At 44.0% G+C, this 22,902-nt stretch overlaps 1 protein-coding gene across 1 annotated transcript in view; it reads right to left on the bottom strand.

The window, feature by feature from the left end:
• MARCHF10 (membrane associated ring-CH-type finger 10) overlaps nt 1-22,902 on the bottom strand; it is an 88,741-nt gene that overhangs the window by 57,257 nt on the left and 8,582 nt on the right. Inside the window, exon 3 of the mRNA XM_049701652.1 lies at nt 16,246-16,365. Within this exon, the coding sequence (XP_049557609.1) occupies nt 16,246-16,365 (120 nt within the window). The remainder of the gene's footprint in view (nt 1-16,245; nt 16,366-22,902) is intronic.

The raw sequence follows: 22,902 nt of genomic DNA, 5'->3' as shown, positions 1-22,902 counted from the left end.
ATGTCAAGGGAGGCTTCATGAAGGGGATGGTGTTTTCTAGGAACTCAAGGAGCAGTAGGGACCAGCTTCGGCTGGAGGCAGCATGGGAGCCAAGGTACGGATGGAGTGACGCCCACGGCGTGATTCTCAGGCAGCAAGGCGTATGGCCAGAGCAGAGGGTGTGAGAAGGAGAGGTGAGAGACAAAGTTGGCTGGCAAGCTGGGGTCAGATTGTGGGGGGCTCTGAGAGTCAAGCAAAGAATTGAGAGTTAATGTGATGGAGAATAGGGTCCAACTGAAGGTTTCTGAGAAGAAAAATGCTTAATGTGGTACTTAAGATTAGCTTGTATGTTTCTTTCAGAGGAAGAAAACAAAGCATCTTTTTGTAGTTTCAATGGCTTATTTTTGTAAAGTGTAAGTCTTTTCTTTATTGCCAAAAAAAAAAAAAATCCATGTTCATAATGGAAAACTAAAGACAAAGAGAGAAATTTTAAAGCATTCAAAACTCCATTAACCTTGAAATAAAAACTGCAAATAGCTTGGTCTGTGTTCTTTCAGACACCGCCCCCCCCTTTTTAAAACATCTTTATTGGAGTATAATTGCTTTACAGTGTTGTGTTAGTTTCTGCTGTATAACAAATGAGCGTGATGGAGACTACTAGCTTTCCACTGAAATCCCTTCTCAAGTGATAAGAGCTACAGCTGGATGCGGCTGCCCACCTTGAACTGAATGACTCAGTTTCCACTGCAACTAGGTGTGGCCTCAGGAGGAAAGTCTCACCAGTGGAGTGGGAGCACAGTTGACATGTACAGCCTGCTTCAGAGATAATCTCTGGCCCTGCTTCTCGGCTGGAGAGGCAACAACTTTGAAAGTCATGTGTTGAAGACAAGAGAACCATCATTGGCCTGAATCCCTGTAAGTCCTAGTGGAGGAGAGCTGCCTGCTGATCACCTGGGCCATCACAGGTGCAAGAAATAAATTCTTTCTTGATTGAATCATCATATTTTTGGTCCCTTTGTTATAGCAGCTGACATTACTCTTGCACATATATTTAGGCATCTGTATAAATATTGTTTTTTAACAAAAATAGAATTGAGCCATACATACGTTGTCACTTAACAATACATTGCATCAATAGATACCTTTCTATAATTTTGTCAACCTTATTTTGAAAATTTTCAAATCAATGGAGAAGTTGAAAGAATAGTACAAATAACATCCATTACCCTTTACTTGCCAATTTGCTTTCTCTCCCTCTCCCCCATCCCTCCCTCTCTCTAGACTTCATAATACTTTACCCCTAAATACTTCAATATGCATCTCCTATCGAAATGGACATTCTCCTACAAAGCCACAATACCATTATCTTACCCAAGAGAATTTAATAGTTCCATAACATTATTTATTATGTAGAGCATATTCAAACCAAACTGTCCCAAAAATGTCTTTTTAGCTGTGTATTTTGATCTATGATCCAATCAAGATACACCCATTGCACGCAGTTATTATGTCTCTTTCGTTCTCGGCCCTTTTCGTCTTTTCATGATTTTTACTCTTTGGAAGAGTCCCAGCCTCATAGAACGTCGACCGTTCTGAATTTGATGGCTTTCTCATAATAAAATTCAGGTTAATCATTTTGGGTTAGAATATTCCATAGGTGGTGTGGTATCCCTCTTTATAATATCACCTCAGTGCCTAACAATGCTGTTTGGTCTCTAGGGTAAGGTGGTGACTGCCGGATTTTTCCACTGTAAAAGGACATTTTTCCCTTTTGTAATTAGTCAGAAATCTGTGGGACGATTCTTTGACACTAAATACCCTATTCATGATACATTTTACCCAGTGATTTAGCATCTTTTGATGTGCTTTGCCTGAATTGATAATTACATCAAGGTAGCAAAAGGATGATATTTCTATTTCTATCCTTTCTTCTACAATTATTAGCTGGCATTCTTCTCTAAAGAAGAACTTTCCTCCCTTCTTATTTGTTTGTTTGCCTCTTTGTTTGTTATCGTCATCATTGTGGTTTCAAGGACACATTTTATTCAATCATCTCATCACATTTTTTGAGGCTCAAATCGTCCCAAAATTGGTGAATGGGAGTTCATTCGAGTTTGCTCTGACTTGAGTCTCCGAGCACTTCTACGCTTTATGGCACAATGAAATTTCATAGCCTCACCTTGTACTTTACCTGGCTCAGACCTAGAATCAGCTATTTTCCCAATAAGCTCTGGTTCCTTTTAGTTTAGAAAGCTATTTAGAAATCAGTATCTTCATGCTATGTGTGTTCATTGCTCCTAGAGGGACATTGTTCCTAAGTCCTTTCAATGGAATTAATTAGAAATATGTATTTAACACTAATACATAGTTAGTGGAAGGGGTTTTCCCTTCCTTTCTTTTGTTTTATATTTGTATCTTTTTATTTAAATCTTTAAAATCTTTATTTTTAAAGATTTTAAATCTTTATTTAAAATTTTTATTCCTTAATTATATTTAAAATCTTTATTCCTTAATTATATTAATATATGTATTTAATTTAAAATCTTTATTCCTTAATTATATTAATATATGTATTCATTTGTTTTACTCTGTAATGAACATGAAATAAGTTCAGAATCACAGTACAAATACACTCTAAGAATAAACCCATTAAGTAAACTTTAGTCTTTCTTGGCAGTTCTCATTGTCTTTACAATATATTCCTATTGTATGGCTCTGTCATACTTACTTTTGTTGGTCATTTAGGTTGCTTCCAACTTTTTCTATGATAAATAATGCTATGATGAATATTCTTATATATTTATGCACATCATCAATTATTTCTTTAAGTTCCCAAAGTGGGAATTTATATTAGTAGATTAACAGCATCACAAAGATTTACAATATTTTGTTCCCAAATTGTCCTCCAGAAACACTGTACCAATTTACATTTCCAGAGGTACATGAGAATGCCAATTTCTACATAACTTTTCCAACTACATATTATCTTTTTAAAAGCGACTTTGTCATTTTGGGAAAAGACTATAATTTTAATCTGTGACTTGTATGTAATTTTAATTTAATTATTATTATTTTTTGGTCACGCCATGTGGCATGCAGGATAGTTCCCCAACCAGTGATCGAACCCGTGCCCGCTGCAGTGTAAGCGTAGAATCTTAACCACTGGACCACCAGGGAAGTCCCCGAATTTAATTATTAAGTAGGTTCATTTATTTAGCTCATCTATTTAGAATCTATATTCCACCAATTTCTAAAAAGTGACTTAAAAGTTGAACTGAAAACAGTGTAAAGAAATAGAAAAAGAAAAGGCAAAACTAATTTATGGTGAAAATACTCGGAACAGTGGTTGCCTCTGAGAGGGACAGAGACAGGAATTGACTGGAAAGGGTCATGGGGTGATGGAAACTCAAAACATGGTTACATGCATTTATCAAAACTCGTTTAAAAAAGTGAATTTTGATACATTTTTAAAAAGGAACTGGGCTTCCCTGGTGGCGCAGTGGTTGAGAGTCCGCCTGCTGATGCAGGGGACACGAGTTCGTGCCCTGGTCCGGGAAGATCCCACATGCCGCGGAGCGGCTGGGCCCGTGAGCCATGGCCGCTGAGCCTGAGCATCCGGAGCCTGTGCTCCGCAACGGGAGAGGCCACAACAGTGAGAGGCCCGCATACCGCAAAAAAAAAAAAAAAAAAAGGAACTGCATGGACAACCATCAGAAGATAGGGCAGAGGTTTTTTGTGCCGGGGGCTTGGGTGCAGTTGGGGAAAACCCCCCTGAGGAAGTGACCTGAGCTGAGATCTGAGACCTGGTGGGAAGGCAGGCCGAGTGCTTCAAGAAAAGGGAACAGCATGTGCAAAGCCTCCTAGCAGGAGGTGGCCTGGCACGAAAGAGGACCCCAAGCCAGTGTGGTTGAAGCATAGAGCAGTAAGGAAGGCTAGATCCCAAAGGGCCTTGTTGGCTACATGATGGGTGTTGGTCCCCATTCTGAAAGCCACAGAACACCATGGAAGGGGTTTAAGCGGCCAACAGAGTGATCTGGGTTCCACTTGTCAAATCACGTGTGGTAGAGAAAGCGGGATTTGGGGGCAGGAGCAGGAGTTGCGAAGACCTGTGAGGGGGCCTTTGCAGTAACTTAACTAGGTGATAGCAGAGACGAACACACAGATGGATTAAAATGATAAGTAAAATGGATGGGACTTGGTGATGAATAAGACGGTAAGGAGGAAAGTGTCAGATTCTGATGATACTGCGCAAAAGGAAGAGCAGGGACTTCCCTTGTGGTCCAGTGGTTAAGACTCCACGCTTCCACTGCAGGGGGCGTGGGTTTGATCCCCGGTCAGGGAACTAAGATCCTGCATACCGTGCGGCTCGGCCAGAAAAAAAAAAAAAAAAAAAAGGAAGAACAAAGGGCCAGGCTGGGAACTTTAGCACTGGGCCTATTGAGTTTGAGACATCCAAGTAGAAATTATTTAGAAAACAATGGGATATTTAGATCTGGAGATCAAAAGCGAGGTTTGGGTTAGAAATGCGGATTTGGGAGTCATAGGCAGGTAACATCTTGGGCAGGTAACCTGAGGAGAATAGAGCAGGGTTTCTTGGGGGTGGGACATGAATATGCATGGGAAAAAAATTGCATCTTTATTTCCACTAACCTCTTATTGAAATCTAAGCATATCTTTCATGTACTAATACAGGCAACAAGCCACAGTAGTATTAGCCGTACCTGTGATTTGTCCCCAATCGAAATCACAGGTATTGTCACATTTCATTAAATACGTTGCAGATGTCTCAAAGTACCCTTTACGCCCATCACTTGTTATTTCATGTGTTAAAAAAGAAGCACAGGGCTTTCCTGGTGGTGCAGAGGTTGAGAGTCTGCCTGCCGATGCAGGGGACACAGGTTCGTGCCCTGGTCCGGGAAGATCCCACATGCCGCGGAGCGGCTGGGCCCGTGAGCCATGGCCGCTGAGCCTGCGCGTCCGGAGCCTGTGCTCCGCGACGGGAGAGGCCACAACAGTGAGAGGCCCGCGTACAGCCAAAAAAAAAAAAGAAGCACATATATTACTGAGTCAGAGATTTCTAAAAATATCTTGATGATTATTTCAAGGATTGTGGTTTCCTTTGAAATCCTGTGCATCTTATTTTATGCATTTGAAAATATTATTGTGAGAAGAGGATCCAGAGAGGTCATCCGTATTGCCTAAGAGGCCTGTGATACAAAACCAGGATAAACCCCCAGGTGTAGAGTGAGAAGAGAAGCGAGCCTGGAGGAATCCCAGGACTCAGCGCCGAGAAGGAGGAGAAGCCAGGAGAACGTGGCTTCGCAGAAGCGCGGGGACGCAGCATTTTGAGGACAGTGGAGTGGCCAGGCGAGCTAAAGCTGCTGAGAGGTGCAGCGCAGTGAGGACTGCAAGAGACGCCCTGCATCGCAGACGTGGAAGGCATCTGACGAAGAGCCGTTTCTGTGGAATGACGTGTGTGGCAGCCAGATTGCAGTGGGTTGCGTTGTGAGTAGGAGGTGGGGAAACTGAGTCAGTCAGCGTAAATGATCCTTTTGAGAGCTTTGTGAGGGAGAAGCAGTAAGTGCAGGGGGTGGGGGCTCAAGGAAGGTCTCTTCTGTTGTTCTCTTAAGATTTTTGGTAGGAAACCTTGGATCATGATTAAATGCTGATGGGAAGGGAAGGCTCTGGTACAGAGTTGGAGACGCGGGAACGGAAGGGACAATGGATGGAATGAGGGTCCTGAGCAGAGATGGAAGGGTTGCTAACTGGGTGGGAATGAGGGGAGGGTGGTGCAGAGGGAAAGAGGTGGATGGGCTGGGCAGCAGAGAGCTGAGGGAGCTTCCACGTGAGGACCACTGTGGAGTGGGGTGGAAGAGAGGAGGGACTGGGGAAAGGGAAGAAGGCTTGAAGTGGAAGGGACAGTTGACCAGGGAAACTGGGCAGCATCGAAGAGTTGCAGGAGGTTAGTGGCCGTGACCTTCCAGGGGCATCATTTTTCAAGGTTGGGTGATTTTTTTCCGGCAGTCACCAGTGGTATGGGTGCAGACCCAGAGACCGTGGATGGGCAGGATTTGGCCAGAGAGGTGTGTCAACAAAACAAAGGGCAAGGGAAGTGTTGAGAGGATCAAGCACAGAACATAGGCTGCTTGGGAAGGGAAAAGTTGGTACAGAGGGGACAATGAAGGGACCAAGGGAGAGGAACCAAGGGACCAGAGGTTATTCATTACTATATCCCCATACCACCCAACACAGTGTCTTGGACACCAGTGCTTTATAATTCCTTAACAAATAAAGCAATTGTTGTTGTCAACAAAAGAAGGTTTTAGGGTGAAATGCTGTATTTATAGGTTATGTTTAATGCGAGTATGCCCCTGAATAATCATGTCTTGCAACTGACTGAAAAAATTTTAAATTTTGATATCTGAATTTTAATAGGTTTTTAACAAGTTTCTTGGTTTTAAAAAGCAATTAGAACCATTTTTTTTAAGTAGGGGATTTTAATAAGATGTTGTAAGCTGAAATATACAGCACTACATAAAATGCGAAAAAAGCCACTTTATCATAATCTTCACTCATGCAATTTCTGAGCTGCTGAGTCTAATTAACACGGGGAACTCTTGGGGTCAGAGGTCAACATTGCTCGGCACCGGCGATTTCACTGAGCTGGGATGACAATTGGTGTTTGTCTCGCTGGGCCGAGTGGCAGAATCACCCCGTGGAAGGATTGACTCGAGGCTGTCCTGCTTATCTGTTCAAAAGGCAGGACGACATTCTGGAAGCAGCTGCAATTTAAACTGACAGTTGCCCCATTTTCCTGCCATGCCCTATTTTAAAATTACCTAGTGGAACTCAGGCAAAGCACAGAAACGGAGGAGAAATGAAGCACTGCCGGCTTTGCCCAGACCAATTATCACTCGTTTGTGCCATTTACTGCTGTGAAAGGCTTCTGGGACCCTGTTTTGCCCAGGGGCCTGCACCCCAGGTCTTCCAATTACTCTATAATATGATCACAAAGGAAACCTTCAGTTCAGTCTGGTGAGTTACCTGGTGGGACATTTAAGCACACCAAGATGACCTCTTATAAGTGCTAGTGAGTCCTGGGTCAACTTTGGGCTGTTCTGAGTTTCCTCTGTCCACGGAGAGCTGCTTCTGTCTCTGTGTTCTTGCCCACCTGTGACAAAAGGAACTTACCCAGAGCTTTAAGGAAGCCACCTGTCGCTTTGCGGAGTGGTAGGCCAGGAAAAGAACGTTCTCTTTAGCCAGTCACTCTGGTTGCCACCGATGAGGAGCTGGTTTCCAAATGGTTGATTGCGGTTTCAGCCTTCAGACCCAAACTGGCCGTTGCACGTTGGCGGTCTCAGCAAACCACTCTCTTCTTGATGATTTCAAGCCAGGCCAGCGTCTGCCCACCACTCGTGGTAACGGTACCCCTTTCTTCTCTCGCTCGAGGCAGGGTCCTGCTCTGGCGGTTGTGGTTACACTGCTATGATTTCAACATGTGCACATTCCTAAAACATTCCTGTGACTGGCAGTCATCAAACATTCATGGAGCTCCTAGTGTGTGGTGGAAAAAAGAGCAACTTAGCCCGTGTGCCACAACTACTGAGCCTGAGCTCTAGAGCCCATGAACCACAACTACGGAGTCCGCGTGCCACAACTACTGAAGCCTGTGTGCCTAGAGCCCACGGTCCGCAACAAGAGAAGCCACCGCAATGAGAAGACCGTGCAACACAACTAGAGATAGCCCGCGCGCAGCAACGAAGACCTAACACAGCCAAAAATAAATAAATAAAAATTTAAAAAAAAAGAGAACTTTCTAACAACTAGTGTGTCTAAAACTGCAATGGGTGACTAGACTAAATGTCCTTCAAGGTCCCTTTCCTGTGCTGTGAACCTATGATTTAAAAAAAACAAAAAAATGTGTTCTTCATCTACACCATCCACACGCTCCTGCCCGTGCACATGCGGGCCGCGGTACTCAGCGGGGTGCTCCTGTCTGCCCCTCACCTGGCCATCGCCCTGTGCACCAACGCCCGAGACTGGTTCCCGCTCAAGCTGTTCTAGAGGCTGGAAGTCCAAGATCAAGGTGCCAGCAGATTTGGTTTCTGGAAGAGTCTGGAAGTGAGTCCTGAAGAATGAAGTCTCAGAGAGCTGTTGGTGGGGAGGTGACCTGCCCAACAAGAGAGCAGGTCCTAGAGAATGCCACCCTCTGAGGGACAGCATCATCTCTGCTTCCAGGCCCCCTGCACCATCTCTTCCTTCCTTCTGTCCCTCCATCTCCCTTGCCCTGTGCCCTCCCTGGGCACCTCACCTGGGTCCTGCCTTATAACTTCCTGCCCCTGGGTGGGGCCTTTGTCTCAGATTTTTTTTAATATGAAACATGGCAAAGTAGAGAGAATAATAAAAAACTCCTATATACCCATCATTCAGATTCGAAAACTGGCATGATTTTTCGCACATTTACTTCATTTATTCTTTTTTCCTCTTGCTGAAATCTATTAAAGCAAATTCCAACCATCAAAAAAGAGCAATAACCAGTGCCTGCACCTGAGTGGCTCCCAGCCTAAGGATGAGACAGACAGGAAGACGTATCCTAAGATGCGCTTGAGCCCAGACGGTGTTCTGGGGAATACAAAGGAGGGACGAGAACAAAGCCACCTGACCCCCAGGAGCAGCTCTGGAAGCTCTTCCCAGAGGAAGTGTCCTCAGAGTTGAGGGTCAGGCCATCCAGGGCCTTGAGAGCCATCAAACACTTTGCTAAGGTGTTTGAACTTGATCCCAAAGACATGGGGAACCACTAGAGAGCTTTTAATAGAGGAGTGGCATGATCCATTTTGCTTCTAGACGGATCCACTCATAATGCTGCCTGGGAGACTGGCTGGAAGGGGTGAGGTGAAGACAAAACGGTCAGGAAAATGGCTCCCACAATAATCCAGGCAAAAAAAAAAAAAAAAAGACAGGGCCCTGCAAAGGGAGGTGCTGGTGGACAGATTCAAGAGAGAGGAGGGAAGACGGTCTAACTCTGGTGTCTGACGGCCGTGAAGTTGAGAAGGGGCAACAGAAGGAGGCGTCTGAGATAATCTCCAGAATTCCGGCCTGGGCAGCAGTGAATTCAGGAAGAGGAACCAATCTGAGGGGAGAAGACAATGGATTCAGCCTCTTGAGTCTGAGGGGGTGGTGGGACAGGCCAAGGAGGACAGACCGACAGCTAAAATGGAAAACAAACTCCAACGAAAATTCCCGACAAACCATGGGCTGCACTTTCTGCCTCCCTGACGTCCGTGTTGGGCTCGAGATGCTGGGTGTGGAGCTGCATTGTGACTCAGGTGCACCTCGAGGGCACGGAATCTGCGCTAGAGTCGAGGGGGCGGCGGTGACCACGCCTGGCCAGGTGTTAGGGATGACTCACAGCCTCCCAGGTGGGCCCCCCCCACCCCCCGGCAGTCAGAGCCAGCATGTATGTGTGTGACCTGCCTCATTTTCACACGGGCCCGGGGCCAGAACGACGGGAGGCCCGGCCCACGGGGAGTCTGACAATGGACAGGTAGAAGTTAGAGAAAATTAAAAGTGTGAGTCACAGAACGCATATGCCGTGTGCTAAGCTGGCTGCTTCCGTGACACCATCAGGGGTGTTGGTAGGTTGACACTGACAGATTAATGGGAGAACAAACAGCTCCCCAAGAGCGGTTTGAAAGAGGAGAAGCTGCAGGTTTCACAGGCAGGAGAGGCTGGAGAGGCAGGTAATGAAAGGAGACATGCAAATATACCCAAGTTGGAGGAAAACACCAAATGCAAAGCGAGCCAGCCTTCGCGGACACCTGACTCAGCAACGGAGAGCAAACGTTTGCAAGGAGCTGCGGTGGGCAAAAGCATTGTAGTGCGGAGTACGCGAGGACGGTTTCTGGGAAACAAAACCCCTTGCTGGCCCGTGGGATCTTGTCTTGTTTCATCTTTTGGACTTGACCATAAATAGGAGCAGTGCTGTCCTATAGAATTTTCTTCAATGTTGGAAATGTCCTATATGGCAGCCATGGGCCACATGTGGCTCCTGAGCCTGGAACTGCATTTAAAATGTTATTTTAATTAAATAGTCCCACGTGGCTAGTGGCCGCTGTACTGGACAGCACAGTTTTAGGCTTTTGCTGCCCTCGTGTAGGAATGCACTTTCTGACTTTTTAAGCCACTGCAGATTACTTGAAGAAGCTTTATTTTTCATTTCAACCTCCAACGTTTGTGTGGATGGTCACGGACAAAACAATTAAGATGTTTATGTCGGGTGACCGCCTTCACACTTAGGCTTACCTTGCCTTCTGGGAGGTTCGGGCGATCTCACGGATGTAAGCATCCTGCTGAGCCAGGCCTGGGGCAGAGCCGGCTGCTGCTGGTGGCAGGTTAGCCGCCTCCTTCCAGTGTAACGCTGGGTCCCGGTGACCTGGAATCTAAACGTTTAGCCGCCCGGTTGCTGCTCGTGAAAGGATGACAATCCTATTCCTATTATCGGAGTGAACCATGCTCTTGAAAAACTGAGGGCTGGTCCCCACCTTCTTTGCCAAATATAGTGACCACATGTCCTCAGTCCTTGAGATTTGTGCTCTTGGAAGTGGCCCGTCCAGCAAGGATGCAGGATCTTGGAAGATGAGAAGGGGCCATGATGACTTTCTTCATTGAAGGTTGCTGTCCCCCAAGTCCTGGGCTAATCAGTTTCATCATTTTCTCTGGGGAAATTGGGGGTCCTGGCCCTTCTCTGTGAAGTCTTTTTTTTTTAATTCAATTTCTTTTAAAAATATTTTTATTTTTGAACTTATTTTTATTATGTAATTTTGGTTGTGTTGGATCTTCATTGCTGCACGCAGGCTTTCTCTAGTTGCGGCGAGCGAGGGCTACTCTTCGTCGCGGTGCACGGGCTTCTCATTGTGGTGGCTTCTCTTGTTGCGGAGCGTGGGCTCTAGGCTCAGGGGCTTCAGTAGTTGCGGCACGTGGGCTCTAGAGCGCAGGGCTCAGTAGTTGTGGTGCACGGGCTTAGTTGCACCACAGCATGTGCGTTATTCCCAGACCAGGGATCGAACCCGTGTCCCCCGTATTGGCAGGTGGATTCTTAGCCACTGCGCCACCAGGGAAGTCCCCTCTGTGAAGTTTTGAGAGGTCAAAATATCCTGGTGCCCCTGGCACCACAGCAGGCTCCTCTGGGCCAGCAGTGTACCAGGGACACTGTTTCCTGTTCATACTGAGAGACTGCTTTGCTTTTTAATGTACTAAATCACCCAAGGTGTAGTTGGTTCTGTAGAGCTGCTGTTTATTTCCCTGTTAAATTCTAATTTGATTAAACAGCTCACAAGGTTGTAGGTAACTTTGAAAAGGGTGTGAAATTAAGTTGCTATGTTAGGTTAGCTCTTTGAAATGTGGCCTGAGATGGGGCTGAGAGGAAGGAAGGTATTCTAGAAGCCTCAGGAGCTGCTCCTCTATCGACAAGCGTTGGAGCATCCTTTGCAAGCATAGCTGGACACCAAGGCAACTTATAATGAATCTAATGTTAGTGTGACACTTGAGCATCTCACACGTTCTCACAATGATCCTATGAGATAATAGCATAATAATAAGGATCTCCTTGATGGGAAATTGAAGTACTTAGAAGTAAAGTGCTCTGTCCGAATTCACACTGTAATGAGGGACACTGTAATGAGGGAGCCCTTGATGATAAGTGTTCTTTGTACTGTGTCACACAACTAGCTTAAATGCATTTAAGAGGTGCTGCTTTAGTATTATTTTTTTTGTAATTTTTAAAACTTGAAGTACCGTTGATTTACAATGTTGTATTAATTTCTTCTGTACAGCAAAGTGATTCAGTTATACATATATATATTCTTTTTTGATATTCTTTTCCATTATGGTTTATCATATGATATTGAATATAGTTCCCTGTGCTATACAGTAGGACCTTGTTGTTGATCCATTCTATTTTGTGTGTGTGTGTGTGTGTGTTGCATGCTTTTGTGGGTTTTTTTGTGTGTGTATGTTTTTACTAATGATTTTTTTTAAACTTTTTATTTTATATTGGAGTATAGTTGATTAACAATGTTGTGATAGTTTCGGGTGTACAGCAAAGTGATTTAGTTATACATATACATGTACCTATTCTTTTTCAAATCCTTTTCCCATTTAGGTTGTTACATAATATTTAACAGTAGGTTATATAGTAGGTCCCTGTGTTATACAGAAGGTCCTGTGTTATACAGTAGGTCCTTGTTGGTTATCCATTTAAAATATAGCAGTGTGTATATCCATTCTATTTATAAAAGCTTACATCAGCTAACCCCAACCTCCCACTCCATCCCTCCCCCAAGCCCCTCCCCCTTGGTAACCACAAGTCTGTTCTTTATGTCCCTGAGTCTGTTTCTATTTCAGTTCATTTGTGTCATATTTTAGATTCCATGTATAAGTGATATCATATGGTATTTGTCTTTCTCTTTCTGACTTACTTCACTTCTATGATAATCTCTAGTTGCATCCGTCTTGCTGCAAATGGCATTATTTCATTCTTTTTTATGGCTGAGTACTAGTCCATTGTATATATGTATCACATCCTCTTTGTCCATTCATCTGTCGATGGACATTTAGGTTGTTTCCCTGTCTTGGCTATTGTGAATAGTGCTGCTATGGACATGGGGGTGCGTGTATCTTTCTGAACTATAGTTTTGTCTGGATATATGCCCAGGAGTGGGATTGCTGGATCATATGGTTATTCTATTTTTAGTTTTATGAGGAACATCCATAGTGTTCTGCATAGTGGCTGCACCAACTTACATTCCCACCAACAACGTATATAGGAGGATTCCCTTTTCTAGGAGGTGATGCTTTAAAGAACCCCTCAGCACAGACTTGGTAGTGATTGCTTTATCTTGGCGTTTGATTGAACACAATCTCTGCATAACCAACGGTTAAAGCCACGGGTTGGAGTGAGGAGGTTGTGCCATAAGGGAGGGGCTACCATGTTAACTGTGCATTTATCTGGGGATCTGCCCACCCCCAGGCAGGTGTTTAGAAATGGCATCTTGATACTGGATCTATTCCTTGATGGTAAATGCCTCACTTTTCCCAGGCCCATCAGCATTGTGATGGTCTAAGACTGGGTTAAGGAATGAACAAGTGATGGAAGTTGCAATACAAGTGTCAAAATTTGGTGGTAGCATGCTTCACATCGTGATTGTACAGTGGAAAAATTTCCATGGATTAAGCAATCCACTGTCACACAACCCACTCAATCAGGGAATGAACTTGCCTTCTCAAATCAGGGATAAAATGTTCTTTTGAGTTTTCAGCCACAGCAATTTCTAGAAGGAAAATACTCAGGGAAATGTTCCCTAGGTAAGAGGGCTTGGGTTGGGTTTACACTGTCTCATTGGACTCTATCTTTCTCCTGCCACTTTCTGATTGACCGAGGATCTTTTGCAGCTCTAGTGCCTGATGTGACATTCCATACACTAAGCTCTGGAAATTGCATCAGTCCGGCCTGGGTTCTCCTTTGGGAGGTGCTAGCATTCTTTTTTTTTCTTTTTTTTTTTTAATATTTATTTATTTATTTGGCTGCGCCGGGTCCTAGTTGTGGCGTGTGGGCTCTTAGTTGCGGCATGCATGTGGGATCTAGTTAACTGGCCAGAGATCGAACCCGGGCCCCCTGCATTGGGAGCACAGAGTCTTAATCACTGGACCACCAGGGAAGTCCTGGTGCCAGCATTCTTATCCTGGGAAACTAGCTCTAGGATCTCCCTGGCCTTGGGGACCCTGTAGAAAGAGGTTTCATAAATTCTGCGTTCCCTCAGGATTTGATACAGAGCAGGGCAGCCCCAGATTATGAAGGTTTAAGAACAACCAGATTTTCACAGAATTTGGGTGGGGGTCCAAACCTGGGAGGAGAAATCTTCAAACTAGCCCATGACTGTGGGAGTTGAAGATTTCTGGGCTCTGGTTTGAATGTCATAAGGGCTCTCTGGCTTCACTCGTACCAGCCAAAAGTCGAAGGATTGAGTGAGGAGGGATTGGGATTATAAGCACACAGTCCTGATGGCTGTTGACAAGGATGCGTTCCATGACACTTCCCCTCACCCTGACCTTCCTGCACTTTTGTATCCGGAGGCAGAATCCTCCAGTATCCCCCAAAGAATATCTGTAACACAGGGAGCAAAGCAGAGGTGAAATTCACTGTGGAAAATTCTAATCTTGTCACTCTTCTTGATAGAGAAGGTGCAACTTGGAAGTTACTTGTACAGTCAGTACCCAAACCCTTGGGATAGCATCATCTGGAAAAAATCGAGAGTATCAAGTAATGTTGTTCCAAGTTCTCCGACAAACTGAGGTGCGGTGACATAAAGCAAACATGAAAAATCCTGTTCGCGTGCTTTAGCAATTGCCAGTTTTATGCACGTTACCACATATTTTTGTCTTTATTTCATAATTACTTTTATATGTACAGCTGCATCCTTTTTTAGATGTGGTCTGAGTGTTTTGCAATGATGCCTTAAAGAATGAGTAATTTGTGTAGCATGAAGAAGGGAACTACAGGAATCTGTCACCAGTTTGTCCCCTAAACACAGTTTGTGGAGAGGAGCGTGAGCCTTCAAGTTCTAGAATATCCCAAATGCATGAGTGTTGCCATGCGAAATGGCCAAGACTCTGCCTATGAGTCTTTGCATGAAAACAGAAGAACCCAGCTGCCCATTTGTTCAGTAATTCCAGACCAGGAATATGGCTTCATGCTACTGTTTGACTGAAATTACTTTTTTTTTCATCTGTCCTTGATTTTTGTTTCTAAGTGCAAAACTGTGAGAATTTATCTTAATGCTAAAAATGTGTTGTTCGAGCCAAACTAGATTTGAGTTTTGGATTAATCTCACTCCCTAAGTTTAATCAGCAGCAGGCATTATATTTAGTCCTTGGCTAACATGAAAAGATGCAGGCAATGCGTTCTTCTCAGCGCTGCCGATATTGTGAGGTAGTCTCTTTCACCTTCAGGCTTTAGGTGGAGTATTTTATTGTGTGATTTTATGTTCCTCAATAGGGAATATAGATCTCTCCCAGGGATACATCCATAAACATCCACCACTGATGTTTTTAGGGTGTCCTTCGAACATGAAATGACCACCATGTGAACATCCTAGGTTAAGGAAGAAACCCCAGCAAGAACTTGATTGATATCAGGTATCCAGGATCTGTCTTGAGGATCCACACCAGTGATAGAAAAGAGAGTCCCTCCTCTAGAGTATATTTCAGGCATAAAACATTAAATAAGAATTCATAAAAGGCATAGTACTCATCTTAATTTGCCATACTAACAACCATTGTTGAACGCAGCTTGCGGTATTCAGTGCTTACGTAGGATAAGTAAAACTCTTACACAGATAAGATCTTAAACATGAAATATGATCCTATAGCTCAGGGGTTCAGAGCACCCTCTCAGGGGTCAGACTGCCTAGAAAGAAAACTCTACTCCACCACATACCGGCTGTGAAATCTTAAGTAAAGTTTCTTAACTTTTCTAGGGCTCAGTTTTCTCATCTGTAAAATGAGGCAAATATATAGAGATTTATGAGAATTAAATAAGGTAATAGGTATAAAGTGCCTAGCACGGTACTGGAACATTGTAATCACTCAAGTAACAGTAACTACTCCTACTGTAATCATCATTTTCATATTGTTATCATATTATACTGATCTTATTATTTATTATTATCCAGACAAAAATATTTGAACAATTTCTAGTTATTACATGATGCAATTATTACTGCATTTTACTCTATTTGAAATAAAAACTATACTAAGCAATGCAATGGGTAAGACTATAAGCCTACATATATATATATATATATATGTCTATATTAATATAGACAGATCAGGTAGGCATAGATATAGGTATATAGATATATTATGATGCAGTGCTTTAGAAGGCCCGGTGCTTCCGACTCTTAAGATCAAAGAATTGCAGCATTTCTGATTTGGGTGGTACCTCAGAGACCATCTCCATTGGTCTACAGGAGAGAAGAGTGAGGCCCAGCCAGGGTGAAGGGGGAAGGTCACACAGCAGAGGAGGGGCAGGGGTGGCACCCAGGGCGAGAGCTCCTGCCCCTGCCTCTCCCCACCCTGCCCTTTAAGATTCTTCAGCATCTCCTTTTGGGGCTGGGTTTTTCCTAAGTCAGTTACACACACACACAAAGACACACACACAGACACACACACACCCTGCAGCAAAAGAATGTCTCCCAGCATTCTAAGTACCTGTTTGGAAGATGACCCACTTGAAAACCGGGATCTCTCAAAATTTGTCTCTTGTCCCCAAAATTGATCGCGTTTCTTCCCATTTGGGTCTCTTCTGTATTCCTGTCGTCTCAGACAAGCCTGCAGAACAAAAAAAAGATGTTTCTTTGGTTTAGGTCCACAACTAGCTTTGATAACTTTATACTTAATTCCTGCTGTGAGGAACATGCAATACAGGCGTCCATCTCTAAGTGTTCATCAATACCTGTTACCAGGTGTGAAGACACTCACCCAGGCATCACTCCCTCCTCCCTTTGCCCAGAATGTCAGGTCAAAAAATATTAGTCACTGCCTTAATAAATTCAAACAACAGACATACTAAGAGGCATTTTGTTAAGTACTTACCCGACAATTGCCTTCTTAAGGAAGTACCCAATACACTGCGTTTATTTCTCTTTCTGTTCTCTTTCTCTCTTTTTTTAAATTGAAGTACAGTTGATTTACAATGTTGTGTTAGTTTCAGGTGTATAGCAAAGTAATTCAGTTATACATACATATACATGTGTGTATGTATATACGTATTCTTTTTCAGATTCTTTGCCCATATAGGTTATTACAAAGTATTGAATATAGTCCCCTGAGCTATATAGTAGGTCCTTGTTGGTTATCTATTTTATATATAGTTGTGTGTATATGTTAATCCCAAACTCCTAATTTATCCCTCCCCCTTTCCCCTTTGATAACCATAAGTCTGTTTTCTATGTCTGTGGGTCTATTTCTGTTTTGTAGATAAGTTTATTGGTCTCTTTTTTTAGATTCCACATAGCAGTGATATCATGCTATTTGTCTTTCTCTATCTGGCTTAATTCACTTTCATTTTTTTTAATATTTATGTATTTATTTGGTTGCACTGGGTCTTAGTTATGGCTCCTTAGTTGCAGCTTGCTGGCTTCTTAGTTGTGGCATGTGAACTCTAAGTTGTGGCATGTATGTGGGATCTAGTTCCCCGACCAGGGATCGAACCCGGGCCCCCTGCATTGGGAGTGCGGAGTCCTATCCACTGTGCCACCAGGGAAGTCCCTGGCTTAATTCACTTTCAACTGATATTTCAAATACTCCAAAATAGCAAAACTTCTTGCAGCATTTCTATAGATCCAACGACTGAACTCACCTTTGTCCTACCAGGGCCAAATTACCCACTGTAAAGAAGTACCGTGTAAAGACGGACACTATTGTTCTCAACTAGGCCTGCCATCTCCCTCTTCCTGCCTGTGTTGAGAAAGGAAAGACTCCTTCTCCATCTTTTTCCCTCTGTTAGGAAATGCATCTCCTTCCTTGATGTAGAAGGACTTGCCAGAATTTCACGGCCAAGGAGAAAGCCAATATTCTGCTACAAGGTTAAGAGTAGAAATGACCTGATATTAATAAAACATTTACCACTTGGACTTGGGAACAGTGAATCAGTTACCTGCAGCTAGTGGAATCCTGGATTCCCAAGAGAAAGGTGCTGTTTCACCCCACCTTGTTTGGAAAGGGAGAGCACCCCAAAATGGTGGGGTTCTTTTTCCCCTTGGGTTTATTTTCAAAAACGATGCCATATAGACAGCAGCCCATTTTAATAATCCTGGATAGTGTTTGTTTTAATAAATAGGAAGTCCCCCCCCCCGCCCAATGCTGAATAGTAGTAACTATAATAAATAAGTTACACAAACAGACACCAAATAATAGAATAAACCAAGGTAAAACTAAAGAGAGCCAGCTGGAGAGTTTAATGGAGTTCAACTAAATGTGGGCCTCTTTTTTCTTATTCCTTTACGATGACTTCAGATTGGAGCTCCCTGTTGAGGGGGGAGCTCTGGCCTGGAGTAGAGTATTGTTTCCTGGAGCCACAGATGTCTCTGTTATCCTAACCCACTTGTATTAAAGGCACGAGAAGAAAACGCTGATGGGCTGAAAGTGGAGGAGCCTGTGTTAGCTATTGCACGCAGGACCGAGGCAGACTTGGTGGGATGAACAGAATTCCTGTGGGCGGAGTGTTTTTTGAAACTTCTCTCCAAGAATGCATGCAACTTAAGTATTTCTTTACCAGAAGGGGAGGAGGAATAGAATGGTTTGCAACGTTGAAAAAAAAAATGTTTTTCCCCTCTGATTCCTTATCCTTCCTCTCACAGAGGACCAGGAGAAGAAACCAGTGGCAAGGTAGGTACTTCCTAATTTTTATCTTGAAACAGCCAAGCAATCTTTCCGTGTAAATCAAACGTTAGCCCTCTCCAAGTTATTGCTTCGCTGAGAAGGAACACGGGGACAGAGCCAAGTTCGGACTTCCAGTCCTAGAAACAGCAAGAACCTAGCCATACCTCCCCCTGCACCCCCGTCGGGGGCTGGTTTTCTTGTTATTTGTAAAGTGAATGACGTTTTTGGTGTTTTTGATGCTGGTTTTGTTTCTGCTTGGAGGGTCCTGAAGGGACAGGGGCAGAGGCACCTGAAATCCACAGGAAGGGGAGAAGGAACAGATTTGTAATTCATCATCACAGGGGCTCCCCTTACTCTGGAACTTTATTTCCCTTTCAATTTCACGTGTCTGGAGCTAGATTGCTATAAATAAGTTTCTGTTCATGTGACAAAACTGGCCGAGTCTTGAAACGGGAGGCTTCAAGTAACTTCTTCTTTCTTCTTTCTGCGGAGAATCGGGGCTTCCTCCTTTCGCGTCGCGCCCCCCAAGCCCGTCCCTCTGACTGCAGTGCTCGCGGTCAGGCTGCCTTCTGTGCAGAAGCTACCACTGTAGGGCAGAACACGGAATGTGCGTCTATGCCTGTGGGGGATGACATGGGTTTTGTGACTCACCGTAACTCAGTACGGGTAAACACGACAAACCACAGCTCTGCCACTTTCTAGCGTTGTGACCTTGGGCAGGCTGACTAACTCCATGGATTCTTGCTTCCCTCATCTGTAGAGGGAGATGCCTCTGTGCTGCAAGATTGCCGGGAGAGCATGAGGCACTGTTGGTAAGATGCTTAGCAGAGTGACCGGCTCGCGGTGAGAGTTCAATAAAACTGTTCAATAAAACTCATCATCATGACCATCATCATCATCATCACCATCAGGCTTGAACTGTTGTTTCCAATCCCCTTTCTTGGTTTACTCCTTTTTCTAAACTCAGCCTTTGCTAAATAATGCGATTCTGATCTTGGTTGTGGAAGAAAAAAGACTTGAAGTTCATCCTTGTTTTTCTGAAGGCCCGAAGGCCTGCAGGCCTGAAGTTCATCCTCGTTTTTCTCCCCTGGAAGTAGAGGTCTGTTTCCTAAGACTGCCCGTTCCCCTGGGAAGCCAACTGAGGGAGCTCTGCAAACTGCTTTTTCTTCAGAATTACAGCTTTCTGAACCCACAGCGATGCTCAAAGTTTCTTTTGTTCCTTTTATTACCAGCCCCATTCTTTTAGTCATCATCCGGGCTCCTGGTACCTTAAGAAGCCATGCACCACAGGGACACTTCCCAGCCTCATGGTTCTGGCCTAAAAAGCATTGTAGCATCGACATATATACACTACCGAATGTAAAATAGTTAGCTAGTGGGAAGCAGCAGCGTAGCACAGGGAGATCAGCTCGGTGCTTTGTGATGACCTAGAGGGGTGGGATAGGGAGGGTGGGAGGGAGGCTCAAGAGGGAGGGGATATGGGGACATATGTATGCATATGGGTGATTCACTTTGGTGTATGAGAGAAACTAACACAGTATTGTGAAACAAATATACTCCAATAAAGATTTAAAAAAAAAACATTGTAACTATGACCCAACTCTACCTCTTCCATCAGCAGTGGCCTCTGTCAAGGTTATTGTTACTTGAACTCTGTGAGTGTTTTGGGAAGTAGGACTTGCCTTCAGTTGCTTCTTTTTTGTTGTTGTTTTTATGATCCAACATGTCTCAGAGTTTGGGGTTTTAATTATCACTGGGGACATTATCGAAGTTCATTAGTTTTAAGAGGTTAAGAAATCAAAGGTGTAAAAAGTTTGACATGATATTCCCCTCGACTGAGTTTATTTTTCTCTTCTGTGAAGAGCAGAGAAACACACATGTCACATGTCCCTCCCCATGACTCCTACGGGAGGGAAAGTTGAATTATCTCCGTTCCCTCAACCCCCTGAGTGGACAGACCCCAAACCCTCACCACCTGGTATAGTCACCCATCACGTCCTTGAACAAGTTTATATCATCATATTAGTTGTTTGATCTGCACTTGAAAGAATCAGAATGAATAAGCGACATAAAGTAAAACCCATTTGAACGCATTTGATAGTCTAGAAAATCATCCTGAAACTCCAAGTGTAATCTTCCTCTCTAGCTTTCAGTGGACATTAATGGCTAAATTTCGCCACAACTTACATAAACACATTTGACGGAAAGAAGGGGAAAAAAAGCTATGCAGCATGAACACCCTTGAAGACATAGCCAAATTCTGAGATGTCGTATAATTATGTACTAGTTACCAGATTCTGAAATAGCATGTAATATGCCAAATAAGTATCTCCTCTTGTTTTTTTCAAACGGGCCCCACCCAACCACTGAAAGGAGTAGCATCAGAATAATTCAGGGTGGGTTTAACCTTCCTCTCCTGCCACTAGCAGACAGACCTATAAAGTCATTGCTAATTTGGTACATACCAACCCACAGCATATTTTAGGCTATAGCAGGAATAGTGTCTACAGGAGGTTTCCAAGGGCCTCAACCTGAGTCAGTTCATTAAAAGCAAGTCCATCTCAGGAAGGCATGTGTGGCAAATGTCTATGAGTTGGGAGTCATATCTGGTTAGTAGGTCTTACACTATTTGTACACCCTGAAACAGGGAATCCCTTGCACGTCGCTGGGCTGCTAGTGAAAGCTGGGATGTCCACGAGTAACCGGCCAAGCTCATCAATGGCCCAAGGTTTCAATATCCATTCAGTGCAAACTCTACCTTAGTAAATAATCTAAATACACAAAGGTCGTATATGGACCAAGTTACTGAGGGGTCATTAAAGACATGCAATTCTTAAACCCCAACTTTAAATCTTTTCTGGAACAAGGCAAGGGACAGAGTCAATAATATAACTCATTGCTGTTCCCGTCAAAGTAATCGTTTCTGTGGGTTTCTATATACTTAATTCGACAATCCTCAGAACATATGAAAGACAACCATATTTATCTTTGCAGACCTTGTGGTGAGTGGTTTTGAAAATGCTCAGTGAAGGTGGATTTAACTTTGAGGATTAGTTACAAGTCAGCTGGATCTATGTCTGATAAACAGAGTTGGTGGTCAAGTTCGGTAACGCTGGCTTTCATCAATGACAAGGCATTCGGTTCGACAGAGGAGAGTGAGACTCTGTCCCTGCCCTTAGGAAGCTGCGGTCCAGTTTGATAGGAAAACACACAAAAGACAATTTCAATACAATTTCATCAGCAATGAAAAAGGTATGAAAAGGGTGCTTTGGAATTGGACCGATGGAAACGTTCTAAAATCAGGTGATGGCAATGATGGCAAATTTGGTCAATTTAAACTTAAAACAGGTGAATTTTATGCTATGTAAATTATACCTCAATAAGGGGTTTTTGTTTTTGTTTTTTAAAGAGGGTGCTATGGGAATACAGAGGTTCCCTTTAGTTCTAAGTTAAAACTATGGTCTTAGGACTTCCCTGGTGGCACAGTGGTTAAGATTCCATGCTCCCAATGCAGGGGAGCCTGGGTTTGATCCCTGGTCAGGGAACTAGATCCCACATGCCACAACTAAGAGTTCGCATGCCACAGCTAAGGAGCTGGTGAGCCACAACTAAAGGAGCCTGTAAGCTGCAACAAAAGGAGCCTGGCTGCCGCAACTAAGACCCGGTGCAAACAAATAAATAAATATTAAAACAAACGAACAAACAACTATGGTCTTCACCACCCTTGTCGAGAGAGTAGGGAAGAGGGAAGAGGAGGTTAGAGAAGTGGTTGAGGATTGGACTGGTCTTGCTGTGGTTCTTGGGTCTGGGACACACCTCTACGTGAGAGGAAACAACCGAATTACATAGTTTGCATTTTACATAAATTTCAGTCTGAAAGGTGGCAAGGCTGGAGGCCAGGAGGCCAGTTATGAGGACATTGTAATAGTCTTGGAGCTAAACTATGGACGTTGCAACCAGGGCGATGGCCATAGGATGAGAAGGGAAGCACGAGCTCATGAGGTTTTAGGTAAACTCAGCAGGACTTGGTAGCTGGGGGATAGGGGTGGTGAGGGCGAGGAAGGAGTCAGGGAAGGCTTGGGTCACTGTCTTCAGAGAGGGGCTACAGAAGAGGATGGCAGGGGATGGACACATGGAGTCCAACTGTGGACACGCTGAATTCAATGTGCCCGTGTGACACCCAGATGGAACCATACAGCAAGCAGGTGTGCATGGGATTCTGACACTTTGAGAAGACACAGGATTACAAGTCATCAGTGTATGAGTGGTGGTTACAAACATAGGAGGGGATGAGATGGGCCACAGGCGTTGTGAATTAGGAGAAAATTGGGCTGATGGAAAGCTCGGGGAATTAACCTGTGAGGGGCAGGGAGAGGAATGTGAGTGAAACAGGAGGAAAACCAGGAGAGTGCGATGTGAGAAAGCCGAAGAAGTAATGTTGCGAGAGGTAAAGAGTAATGGCGCCAAATGCAGGTAAAGCTTCAG

This window comes from Orcinus orca, chromosome 19 (assembly GCF_937001465.1).
Source record: "Orcinus orca chromosome 19, mOrcOrc1.1, whole genome shotgun sequence".
Classification (NCBI taxonomy): domain Eukaryota; kingdom Metazoa; phylum Chordata; class Mammalia; order Artiodactyla; family Delphinidae; genus Orcinus; species Orcinus orca.
Note: the sequence above shows the minus strand (reverse complement) of the source record. Positions and strands in the feature narration are given on the sequence as shown.